Source organism: Aotus nancymaae, unplaced genomic scaffold, assembly GCF_030222135.1.
Source record: "Aotus nancymaae isolate 86718 unplaced genomic scaffold, 86718_ANA_hifiasm-v0.15.2.pri h1tg000004l, whole genome shotgun sequence".
In the NCBI taxonomy this organism is placed as follows: domain Eukaryota; kingdom Metazoa; phylum Chordata; class Mammalia; order Primates; family Aotidae; genus Aotus; species Aotus nancymaae.
In genome coordinates, this window is record NW_026988415.1 from 63,198,478 (window position 1) to 63,212,454 (window position 13,977).

At 36.8% G+C, this 13,977-nt stretch overlaps 1 protein-coding gene across 1 annotated transcript in view; it reads right to left on the reverse strand.

Annotated features, from left to right (window-relative positions):
* SH3BGRL (SH3 domain binding glutamate rich protein like) overlaps positions 1-13,977 on the reverse strand; it is a 107,376-nt gene that overhangs the window by 21,266 nt on the left and 72,133 nt on the right. The window contains exon 2 of the mRNA XM_012455735.3: positions 149-334. Coding sequence (XP_012311158.1) covers positions 149-334 — 186 coding nt within the window. The remainder of the gene's footprint in view (positions 1-148; positions 335-13,977) is intronic.

Genomic DNA, 13,977 nt, shown 5'->3' on the forward strand with positions numbered 1-13,977 from the left:
TCCAGCCTTTGAGTGGATACAAAGGACAGAGGACAGTATGCAAGAGATATGACTATATATATGCAGATTTGGAGGCAGAGTTGAAAATAATGAATAGATTTGGGGCAATCTATTATTTCAATAAACAAGAATTTAAATTGTTTCTTACCCCTCGGTACTGGCTTTCATTGAAAATCTGAGGTGGCAGGGGGTACCCTGTGGCTGGTCGACTATTTTCAGGTACATTTTCTCTCATCCACTTCCGATTCTCTTCATTGGCTGCAATATCTTTTTCTTCAAATCCTATTTTGTTGGCTTCTAGGAAACCAAGCACATCCTGCTGTTTCTTCTTAATCTAGGACCCAAAGGACAAAAAAACCGTATTTTCCAAATTCAACAAAAGTCAAGTGTTAGTGAGCTGGCAGAAATGAAATCAGACATAGAGCAAAGATTGTGCTTTCACAGAAGTTATATAATTTTCAGTCTTTATTATTGTATTGTTAATGATGCATCACAAGTGTATTGAAGAGCTTTTGGCTCACAGGTCCTTTTGTCAAGTTGACTTTCTCTTTCTTTCCATTGAAAATTCTCATTATTTAATGGTGTACATGCAAAACTAACTGATGCATATCAATACCTAAAAATGCAGCTAACTCATAATTGTGTGAGTGAAAAGTTATGTTTTCTGATGCTCTACAAGCCTATCTTAGTTTCAGCCTTTCTAGAAAGTTTTTCCAAATGACTCAGGTCTGCTTTCCATCTTAACAAGAATTGTATATGTGGGTCGGGTGCGGTGGCTCAAGCCTGTAATCCCAGCACTTTGGGAGGCCGAGGAGGATGGATCACGAGGTCAAGAGATCGAGACCATCCTGGTCAACATGGTGAAACCCCGCCTCTACTAAAAATACAAAAAATTAGCTGGGCATGGTGGCGTGCGCCTGTAATCCCAGCTATTCGGGAGGCTGAGGCAGGAGAATTGCCTGAACCTAGGAGGCGGAGGTTGCGGTGAGCCGAGATTGCGCCATTGCACTCCAACCTGGGTAACAAGAGTGAAACTCCGTCTCTAAAAAAAAAAAAGAATTGTATATGCGACAGAAATGACTCTTTCCTTGACAAATCGCACAAGCTTCAAAAGTCATTCAAGTCTCAATTTTCATTGTTCAAAATAGACACTGAACACGAAGATATTAGCTAATCCTGCAAACCATAAAGTTTGCAATATGTCTGTACCATTCATTAGCCCTTATCATGTGCTGCTAAGGTAGCTTTTCTATATATCATGTATTAGGTTAGTGCAAAAGTAGTAGCAGTTTGGGTCATTACCTTCAATGGCAAAAACTGCAATTAGCTTTGCACCAACCTAGTATGTTCATCTAGATTACCAGGTAGAGATGATGTATGTATTCTGTCTCCTTATTATAGCTAGGAGAGAGCTTTGAAAACAGTTAATACTATTCAGTTAAGTTTCTCTTCTGATATGCATTTCTTTTAGAACTTGAATTCACACATCAATGGTAATTAACCCATATTTAAAACTATAACTTAACATTTCTGAGCTACAGAATTGGAATCAATAAGCAAGTTTCTTCATGGAATCACACGAAAAGGACACGTGGAGTGTTGTCATCAAAAAATAAAATAAAATAAATCTGTCCCACCAATGATAATAAAAATGCAAAATAAGAAACTCACAGGCAGTCAAGTCCTCCTCTGGATTTACACCCCTCCATCTACCCCCACATACATGCATATATGCATAGAGGTTGTATTTTTGCCTTTTAAGTTGCCAGCAAATGTGATTAAATAATTTTCTCTATCATCACATAACCCCAGGAAAACAATTCTCAATTTCTCCCAATAGAAACTGGAATTTTTAAATGCTATTTAGATGAGAGTACTGAATGTCTCTCTTTAAAGATCAGTTAGAATCTAGCAAAATTGCTACAAGGTAATATTTCTAATGGGACTTCTGTTTAATTGGCTTATAAAATGAAACTTTCATTCCTAAATGTAACATATGCCCTTTTTTGAACTGAGAAAAATCAGTGTAAAGTCAATAAATAGGAGTGTTTAGTAGATGAATGCACTTGATGAAAGGTTCAATTAAATAAATAATAGGTTTCAACCTCTGAAATACAGTAGATGGGTTCAGTCAGTCTCATGTATGTCAAGTAATTTGTCGATTATTAGCATATTTACAAATTTGAGTAGATAAAGATGTCCCATTAAGATTGTACTTTCAAGGCTGGGCGTGGTGGCTCACATCTGTAATCCCAGCATTTTGGGAGGCTGAAGCAGGAGGATCACTTGAGCCCAGGAGTTTGACACTGGCCTAAGCAACATGTGAAAACCCCATAATATGAGGGAACTGGCATCTCAACAGATTTTTTTTTGAATGCGTGAAAAGACATGCTAAGAATTCTATGTACATGACCCTAGCAAAATGTCATCAGTCACATTTGCATGAGCAGAAAAAAAGCAGAGATCCTTTAAGATAAATTATTTTTTGAGGCTTTTCCTACCTTATTGAATACTTACTTCGTTGAGAACGTAACTCACTGTGTGAAGTTAAAATGGTTGCCAGGCCTGGTATCACTAAGCATGATAGTGTACAGTCACTGATGTAATTACTCTCCAGCCATCAGTTGGAGAGTAATGACCAAGTATTTCTCCCATACCCTGAGACTGCCTGATGACAACTACACATACATACCTCCCAGTGTGTTCTACATCTCCATAAGACTGAACAGAATTGGCCATAATCATACTTTGCTGATAGGTTCTGCCATGTCTAATATGAACTTTTGTTCAGCTTTGAATCTTCAGGAAAGCAAAAAAAGAAAAAAAAAGTTTCCTAACTTGATCATATTTTCAAGTCTAAAAATTTACATATAAGTTTATTTGCAAGGAATCATTTCCTTTCCTTATTTTTTTTTTCAAGACAGGGTCTTGCTCTGTCACCCAGGCTGGAAAGTACAGTCACATGATCTTGCTGCACTGCAGCTTCAAACTTCTGGGCTCAAGTGGAGATTTTTAATATATAAATAATTATTGCCTTTTTTTTTGGAGATGGAGTCTCGCTCTGTCGCCCAGGCTGGAGTGTAGTGAGTGGCCCGATCTCGGCTCACTGCAACTTCCGCCCCCCGGGTTCAAGAGATTCTCCTGCCTCAGCCTTCTGAGTTGCTGAGATCACAGGAGCGCGCCACCACACCCGGCTAAATTTTGTATTTTTAGTAGAGATGGGGTTTCACCATGTTGGTCGGGCTGGTCTCTAACTCCTGACCTCATGATCCATCTGCCTTTGCCTCCCAAAGTGGTGGGATTACAAGTGTGAGTCAACACGCCCAGCCAATTATTGCCTTTCTTACACATCTATAGGGACAAGCTCCCTATGACACACCCTCATAAGGGAGCATCTGGTGATGTTAATTTCCTAATTTCCCTAATGGGACTTAAAATAAAGGGACATAGTGAACACATGAGACTGAAAACAATATATTGCCAGAAACAAGAGGAATAGATGTTACAGCGTTCATTTAGGAACAAAATTTAAATTGCTTGCAGAATAAAAATGACTTTGGAATTAAAATGCTATTGATACACTTTTCAGCACATAAATGTATTTGCAAGTACACAATGCACTGTCCGGGAATTTAAATCAATATTTTTCAAATAGTAAATCACAGCCCTCACATCTACCCAAAGAATTCCAAGTCATTTCTGCCCACATGTTAGATTTTTTTAGATTCAGGGTATTCTTCCCTCCAAAGTCACAGAACAGGTACATTAAACAATTGTTTCCTGGAGTAAACAGTTGTCTTCCCACAAGCCTTAGGAAGCTCCCTGTCTGTCATGCTAAGAGTCAAGTTTCTTTCAAAGAAAGGGGAGTGACAAATTTTCTGCTTTAGAAGGTGCCAGTGAGAAAGTTCCAAATACAAAAGAAAGATCAAAACTTCACCAATGATGCTTCAAATGGGAAAAAAATAGATCCTTTTTATGAAAGAAAGTGCCCACCTGCCAAAAAAAAAAAAAAAAAAAAACACCGTTTAATCAAAGTGGGAATTTTGCCTTGTTTTACAATTAACTTCTTTTCTCTACTAACAGTTAATTAACATTGACGGAAGTTCTTGACTACTATGTGCTAAAATATAAAATGATTGTCAGAAATTGCACTTAGTAGCTATTCAACAATATTTCTTGAGTGTCTCTTAAGTGACTCTCAATGATCTTTGCTAGGCTCTCTAAACTAGCTAAACATAAATAGCCGTGATCCCTTTCAAATATTACCATCTGTTGGGAGAGATTAGAAATAGATATATTTAAAAGTTCAATTGCAATAGGGTATTTAAATAAGAAGCTAAGACAATAATACAAGGTGGTTAGGTGACAGGAGCCAAGAGAATGGCAACGCCAGTGAGAGAAGACAGAAAAAGCATTTATTGCTATTAGCAATGCCACTTAGACTAAGCTTAATAAGGATAGCACAAATATTAGATTTTTCATCCTTCTATACTGCAAGCAGTCTCCAGTTCTGGTGAAAGGATGACGTGCTTAATAAAGTTTAATATAACTGGCCAACAGTAAAATCTGAGCTCACAAAGGCAATAACATATTGAACTAGAACAATGAAGTTACAGTATTACAAAATAAACTTAGACACTTTCTAAGTGGATGCTCACAATTTCTCCTACTAAATTATTACATATACTTGAACTTTATAAATAAATAATGGTGTGCATGTGTATTTGTCTTTTTTCAAACAGGTTATAATTTTTGACTGAGTCATCTTCCTCAAAGAGAAATTCAGATACGTAGTCTCTCTCCATCTGGCTCTGTTTATTTCAAATAGTACCCTAGGAAGGGCCAGTCTGCATTTTAGAAAAATAATGAGCCTGTCTTTGCCTAGTCTGTGCCAGTGGATTTAACAGTGGAGTGGAGGAGGAGTGAACGAATAGCATTTAAAGATGCCTATTCAGTCTTTTACTAAATTACTTACAAAATACACCTAAAAGGAAAATCAAATCTGAAACCCCGATTAGTCTGTTTGGCAATAAACCAGTGCAGCATTGCCACTGTGTCGTCTTTTAGTAACCAAACACATCTGTGTGCATTTTTAAATGAATATTGCATGAGTTCCTAAACCACTGGCTTCCTATTGCTCAATTTCAGGGTATAACCACAGCAAGAGACACTTTTTTTCAGCTTGTCTCTTTGCAATATTTTCTAAGTGGTTTGATCACAATCAGCCACGTAAAAACCTACAATTCATAGCTCTTTACCAACAAGAAACAAGTCTTAGATAAAATGTCTAATAAGAATTTTCTTATCAATCTCCCACCTCCACCCCTGGCTCCCTAGAGTTCTCCTGACAGGCGTTCCAAGATGTGGCAGCACAGAGGCATAATCTAAGATTTCCTATTTTATTCCTGCTTAAAAACAAAACAAAACAAAACAAAACAAAAAACCTCTACGCTTACTGTTTTCTGGTTGAGTTACACTTCTACCACAATCATGCCTGCAGTACCAGTTCTAAAAACATGTTAAGGCCTAAATAATTTCAAAAATAGAGTGTAGTGTGAAAAGTAAGTAGATCCTTAAAGGAAGTTTCTTAAAAACTACTATGTCTTCAGGTGATAACAGTAAAAAAAATATATATATATATATATATATATACAGTCATGCCCAGTTTCTGGGTTAAAAGGATTTTTTTTTCTTGACTATAAAATCAGTTCTGAATAACTTTATCCATTTCTTTCCTATCTGGAACTACTATCTTTCTATACTTTTTTCTGGAGTCAGAACATTATTTAGTTAGTTTCCCATTTCTTCGGAGTTGGCTTCATGTGTAGATCCAGGAGGCTGTGAAATAAGGAGCACTGGGAGTAACATCCTAACCTAAAGGCAATTCTATTCTCCGTGCCTGAAACTCTACCATTACTGATTCCCGACTTTGGTCTTCACAGAAAGGACTGAGCATATTTGAAGTAGAAGAAGGGACTGCCTAGAGTGAATCAGGTAATGAAGACAGTGAAGTTTCTTTGTCTCAGAATTTTGCCTAGAGTGGCCCCTCTATACATAGTAACAGAGGGTCACATAATAAAGGGATATGAAAAGCCTCCCCAGATGATCCAAAAGGAAATTTCCAAGCCTTACTGTATGTTAGTAGCGGGATATGCACATGATAAAAACATTTAAGGACAGAAAACTAACACTTGTTGAGTGCTTGTTAAGTGTTTGCTGAATATCAAACCCTTTGTGGGGTGGCTATCCATTTCACAGCAAAGGAAACAGGCTCAAAGATGTTCAGCAACCTGCTCAGTAAGGCAGAGCTATTAATTGCCTTTAAATCAAATTACATGTCAAAATTTAACTGACTACAAAGCGTTCTTTTTTTTTCATTACTCACAGTTCACTACTTCAGTGGGAGGAATATACTAGAATTCTAAATCCAGCTGGAGAGATAAGACTGGCCTATGAGTGTGTTCCTTCTAAACTGTGTAGCTAAGTAAGACAACAAAGGTTGAAACATCTTATATTCTGTCCTAAATACCCCTTATGAGTGAACATGAATTCCTAGTTATTATAATCTCCTTTCTCTTGACCAGTCTAAGCTAACCTCGACAAAATCCTAAGCCCACCACTATGTGGGCTTGCATGAACACAGGCAGCATGCACACAGGAAAACTGAGTGGAACACCAGGAGGCCTCTGGTTTCCTGACCACACTGAGAACAATGCAGCACATGCCTCCCCTTTGTCAAGATCTCAGTTACCTAATAGTTTTGAGTGGGCAAAGTTAGTGTGGAAGATATAATTTCCGTACTTCAAATTTACAAAAAAAAACAGACAAGAAAGTGCAAAGGCATCAGACTCCTTCTGTTCTTTTCATTTTTCTTATCAAACACTGCACCCATCACTTTGAAAAATAAAAATAAAAAATAAAAACCCTGCCCAACAAACTTTTTAAAGAGCAAAATGATTGAATTACAATGCTTTTTTTTTTTTTTTTTTTTGAAAGTAGAAACAGGCTCTAACTGAGTCAGTAACAATAAAGGGACTAAAGTTCCTTCTGACTCTGGAAAATAGTATGGACAGAGAAAAGTTCCAGACAAGAAAGGTCTGGATACATGAGACTATTCAGAAGTGACATTTCATTTAATTAAGAAAAAGCCTTTTTAATCCAGACAGTGGGCCTGGCTATACTTTCACCCATCGCAGGTGAACATCAACCCCACAGTCTTATCAAATGTACATGCCATGACATGATAGTTGTTAGCTGATTAATATACGATAGACATAAATTTGGCCAAAGGCTGAAATTCAAAGAATTGAAACACATACAGTTATCCAACTGCTACTGAGGTTCCCTCTGGCCAGTTCCAAACCCTACCCTGTGCGACTGTTTAACTTTCAATGCCCTGCATAATGAGGCCCTGCTTCATCTGCCTCTGTAAATGTATGCAGCCCCCTCTCTCCCAGATCAGATCAGGCTGCCTTTATTCTCTTCTGAACAAGTCATTCCCAACACTCCAGTGCCTTATCTCACTCTGTTCCCTTCATCCGCAAGTCTCCCCTCTCTCCGCTGACGCCATTCTAATCTATTATTCCAGGTCTACCCTGTGAAGTCCCCTGTGGTCACCATCCCCACCCTCTGACCTCCTGCAGTTTTTACCACCCAGTTTGGAGCTTAATCAAAGAGCACCAATGTTTGACAATCATTTCACATGTCAAAGTCACATCGCTTCAAGTTAGTTTACCTGGAGGTAAGGGCTATGCCTTTTGCTTCTGTCTCCCCATATAATGCTCACCACAGGGCTGGACACAAGGTAGATACTAATACTGATTGATCTCACAATTTTATTTTAAATTCAACACCACCAAAATGTTTTTAGATTTTAATCATTATAAACTTTAATTTTGGAATGCAATTTAAGTTAACAGAAAAGTTGCAAATACAATACCAAGTCACCATACGCCATTCACCCAGTTTCTGCTGTTGTTAACATCTTACCTTATAGTGGTATATTTGTCACAACTAAGAAGTCAACATTGGTATGATACTACTAACTTAACTCCAGCCTATTTGGATTTTATCACTTTTTTTATTAATGTTCTTTTTCTGTTCCTTTCCAGGATGTATCATTACACTTAGTTGCCATGTCTCTTTAGTCTCCTTTGGGCTGTAAGAGTTTCTCAGACTTTATTTTCCGTGACCTTGACAGTTTTGAGGGGCCCTGGTTAAGTATTTGTAGAATGTCCCTCAGGTCAATCTTGAGCGGATCAGGTCAAGTTTGTCTTATGTTTTTCTGATAATTATACTGGGGTTATGGATATTTGGGACAAATACCACAAAGGAGAAATGCCTTTCTCATCACATCACGTTACAGAGCATATTATAGCAACTGACTTATTGATGGTGATATTAACCTTGATTGACTGGTTATAATAGTATCTGGCAGAGTTCTGCACTGTTAATCCCCTTTCCTCACTGTGTATTTAGAATAAAGTCAATAAATCCAGCCCACACTGAAGTAGTCAAGGTGCTTTTATAAAAGCTCCTACTGCATACTGGGAGTTTGACAATACTTCATAGAGTTCCTGGGAAATTTGAGAAAAGTAAGGTGGTTATAATAAGCAACCTATGACAGTTTTTTTAAAAGTAATATACATCAGTCTTTGAGGCTGACTGGGCAGTATTTTTCATGGTTCAACTCTTATGTGGAAATATTTATTCAAAATAAATTTTCTGGATTAAACATCTCGTGTACCCAATTAAACTGACGGGGTCTCCAAAATGAATTGGAGAAATCTCCATTTGTTAGTCGGGTTTACTTACGTTTTAGTCACTTTTCTGATGCCAGATATTCCTGCCACCCTTTAAGTACTAATGCCTGTGGAATGTACAGTATGCCTACATGCATTCCTTGAATACAGGATTTGAATACAGGGAGACATTGTTCACAGTTACTGTTTGCACACAGATTCTTATCCATTCCCAACTAGCAAAGTACCTTCTTATTCTCCAAATTCTAGAACAAAGCTGATCAGAAGAAAGAGTCCTCAAAAATTTCCAGAGCCCTACAGAGTACCCTTCTAGCATATCCTATGGTAGAGAGATAACAGCTGCTTTACCAAAACACAAAGAGATTAAAGCACACAATTTTTACAAGATTTAGACCTCTGGCCGCACATATGTTATGGGCTCCTCCACCACAGAGAGACACTTTAGGATATCAGAAGGTGCTCCGTAATCATTTCCAAATTCAGGACAACTTCAATTTGAGGCTATGTTCTGAAAAGACTGAAATACAGGTACTGTCTTCTTATTCATATCAATAAGAGCTACCATTCGTAGAAAGTCAATTAAGTGATAATAGCTATAGTGTGCATTCTGCATATATTATTTCATTTAATATTTATAGTAGCCCAGCAATGTAGATATTATTATCTCCATTTTACAGACTAGAATACTGAGATTCAAAAAAGGTTAGGTAAATTTATCCACAGTCACAAAGCAACTGGGTGACAGGGCTGGAATTCCAACTTAGATACCCCTAACTTTAAATCTTAAGTTTGTTCCACTACATTTCACTGTCTAGCCTCACGATACTTTATACAGATTTTTTCTTAAGATATTTGTATAGAAGGTTGACAATCTTTTACAAAGTAATCACTTTTGATGTGTTCTTGCTAAATAATTTAAATCTGACTTCTACTTACCAGACTGTGATTTTGCTTCCTTTTTTATCCAAATGAGTATGTACACAATTTAACCAATCTCTACATCATTATAAACAAAATCAATGAAATACTCAATTTCAGTTCTAGGATATTCTTCTGCGAGGAAAGGATTGGTGTTTGACTCCTGCCTAATAATGTTAGGAGTTATAGTTCAAACAAGATTATAGTTCGTGAGTATGCACTGGGCCTAATAGCCACTGTACTTACCCTGATAGAAGTAAAAATAAAATAAATAAAATAAAATAAAGATAGTAGTTTTGGTCTGAAGCACCTTTAATTATAATTATGAGGTCATGAATTCCATACTAGTAGATAATTTAAATGATGGAATCTAATAAGTCCTTAATCAAGGTCTGGTCTCTTTCTGCTACAGGTAAGTGGGTATATTCAGGCTGGGTTCATAAGAAGAAACAGTGAGACATAGACCCCACTTTAGAGTGTGTTAGCAATGGGTTATGGAATTCTATATATATCAAGTCCTGCTCTGCATTGCAGATATAATCCCATTGTAAAGTATAATACAATAATTCTTATTTATTAAGTGCTTCCTATGGGATAGGCACTGTGCTAAGCTCTTTACATGCTTATTTTATTTAATTCTAACAATAATATTATGAGACAGCTGTTATTATTTTCATTCCAGATTCACAGACAAAGAAACAAATGCTCATATGGATTAAGGAATATGCTCCAAATTACACAGTTACCCATGCTCTGTCAGACCACAAAGCACCACTTAAACATTAACCCTACTGAATAACAAAATCATACACTATAATGTATGATGTCTCATGCTAATTAGACTGTCTCCCAACTTAACGAAGCCTCCTTGAGTGCAGATATGACTCATAGTACTTTTGTATCATGCTTAATTCTAAAGCTTGGCCTAAGTTTAAACAGGAATACCTGTTGGCTATTTTTAGGAATTTATACACTATAGGTTTTTTTAAATAATCATTTTGTCCTTTCCCAGTCGGAGATTATTTGATAATGAAACAAAGAAACATGCCAGCAACAATAAAAACCTCCTGGAACTTTAAGATTTAAAAGAAAAAAAAAATTGCTGTAAAAAAGCGATGATTCGTATGAATTACAATGACTTTACTAGAAGAAAGCCCTATTTTCAGTTGAAACTGTTTTCATGTATTTAGACAAATAAAGTGTGTGAAGTTAAGAACATTTCACAACAGTGCTTCCAAAAAGTGCTTCCACAACAGTGTCAGTGGCTAGTGACCACAGGTAGCTACAGAAAAATCAGTAATAAAAGGTAAATAGAGGAACAGGTACTTTAGGTTGTTCTGGGGGCTTTGGGAATAGATGCCCTTAAAGCAAAAGCCTTCCTCAAAACAAATCATACTGTCATAAGCAAGCACTAAAACTAAATATTTGTGCCAAGTGCTAGTCTAACATATGTTGACCTTCCATTTCAAAATTTCTGACTATAGGTGCATTAAAATTTTGCAAGTAAACAAACCAATTCATTCCAGCCTCCACTTCCCTACCCTTATCACTACTATCATCAATTTGGCATAGTGAGTTTCTGTTCAGATTTCAGTTCTCTCTAGGAGAACTTTGTCAAGGAACAAGTTCAAGAATCAAAAGAATCAAGGGAATGTGACTATTTATAAGGACCATTAAAAGCTATGAAATGATGATTATTTTATAGTCCGTAAGATGTTCTCCAACTCACCACCTTCTTTATGCAACAAAGACAATCCACGTCCTAAAACCACACTTCCTGCAAATGCTACAGTGCTTCTAATTTTGGTCAGACAGATTCTCCAGGCAGCCTTCCCATATAAGGATAAGCAAAAATACACAAACCTTCAAACAGGCTGAAGTGAGGTCACAGGGCAGGCATATGCAAACCAAATTTGGTAGCTAAATTCTCCAGCTCACAACAGACACTTTTTAAAAAGACTGTAACTACCAACTCCAAACTATCAGTTCTTGAATCACAAGAAAAGTAATAATCAATTAATCTGCTCTTATTAGTGTTAATTGGATGACAACTATAAGCCAGTCTGCTGCGTGTAACATTAGCTCTTTTTCTTCTTTTACTTTTCTACTGCAGAAAACCCTACTGTAAAATGTGCTGCTAAAGTGGATACATACAATAGCCAAGTATTGCATCTGAGTAAATATATTAATCCAATCTGCCCTTGTACATAAGGAAATACAGATTTCCCAAATGTCCTGTGAGAAGAGCCTCTGATCCACTGTAGGAAAGGCACTGTCTTACACTGTGACCAGGTCAATTCATAGATATTGAGCTCTTACTAGATGCAGCATGGTATAGTGGAATGATTACAGATTGTGGAACATGTGACACGCTCTAATGTGGCCCCAGCATGTTCCCCACCTCCTGTTCACTCCCTTGTATACTTCCCTCCCCTTGAGTGTGGGTCGGATCTGCTATTTGCTTCCAACTGATAGAATTTGGCAAAGGTGACAGGATGCCACTCTAATGATGATGTTATGTTATGTTATAAAATACTTTTTCTAGAAGACTCAAACTAGAGTCTTTTCTTTGTTGACTATGAAGAAGCAAGATGCCATTAGCGCTACAGCCTCAAAGAAATGAATTTTGCCAACAATCACATGAGCTTGAAAACTGATTCTGACGTAATGGAGCCATCAGAAGAGAAGTCAGTCCTTGCTGACACCTTGATTGTGGTCTTTCAGAGAACTCAGTTAAGCTGTGCCAGGACTCCTGACCCATAGGGACTGTAATGTAATAAGTGTATGTTGTTTAAAGCCACTTAGTACTTAATATTTGTTAAACAGCATAGAAAACTAATACAGAACCTGACTGCCTTCCATTTGAATCTCAGATCCTCCATTTATCTATGTGACTGAGCAAGTTGATTAACCTCTCTGAGTCTCAAATTCCTCATCTATTAGTTGAGAGTCATAATATCCACCTCTCAGAATTGTTGCACAGAAAATTATAGGTAACAGAAGTGATGAACCTATTGCCCTACGTGTCAAAAATAAGCGAGATTGCGAATTATAAGCTCTCTCATGGCTCATCATGTTATCTAGTGCCTACTATCATATCTGACCCATAGCAGGTATTCTATAAATATGTAGTGAATAAATAAATAAATGATAATAAGTGCTCAAGGGTTGGTAGCTAGTATTTTAAATATACATGAGGAACTAGAGAAATATAGAGTTAAGAGAAAATTCCTCCCCTCAAGCTATTAAAACTAATAAATGACTAAATAGTGCACCAAACATAATACAGGAAAGTCTTTCTAGGGCAGTATAATAGTGAAGGCAGTATAATAATGAAGAACTGGACTTTGGGATCAAATATAAGAAAACTGTATCCGCACAATTCAATAAAACATTTCTTAAGCTGCTGTCAATAGAAACAACAAATAAAGATGACAAAGTGTTTAAAGAAAGCAATATAGTTGCTAGGTAGCCACAATTAGGCAAGTAATTTACAATATGCTGGACTGATGCCTGAGCACTCATGAAGCCTAATGACTTTCTGAACTCACATCATGGGGTTCTCAGAAACAAGATAGGCTGCTTCGTGTGCTCAGTAAATGTTTGAAGGCCCACTGGGAGACTGTAAATTTCTCCCTGAGAAACTTAAGAAGACACAACAATTTATGTAATTACAGCAAAATTCCAAAAGTGTTGTGCTCAGAAAAAGGGTTCATCATAGTAAGAAATTGTATCTTGATAATGATCCATAAAATGAGCTTCTAACGTAAGAGAGTCTAATAAGAAAGTTGACTGGCAGTTAAATACTGTCAAGCAGTATATTTCTTGAGCTCTAAGTCAATTTCCATCAAATAACATCCTGCCAAATTGTAAAATTGCCCTTTTTCTTAGATTGGCTGCATTATTTGGCACCTATTAAATTGTTTCAAATGCAAAAAGCATTGTCTCTCCCAATGAATAGATAAATCTGAAGCAGCAGAAAATGTTCTAAAGTTAAATAAATCTGAAACTCAATCCTTATACTCAAAACTTACTCAAGTACTTAGCTATTGTTCACTGTGAAAACCCACCAACACTTGTTTCTGAGAACAGAGAAAAACCAAAAGTACTGTGAAACAATGAGGAGTAAGGAAGTTATTGACATAATCTCTGAAAGTCCCCTAAACCATTCTATGAAGAAGACCAATAATAACCATAGAAACACAAGTGCAAATTCTCAAAAATGCAACTTCTAATGATTCTATGCTGAAATAAATGTATTTCTCCATTTCTCTTTATTTTTTTCAATGGGGCAAAA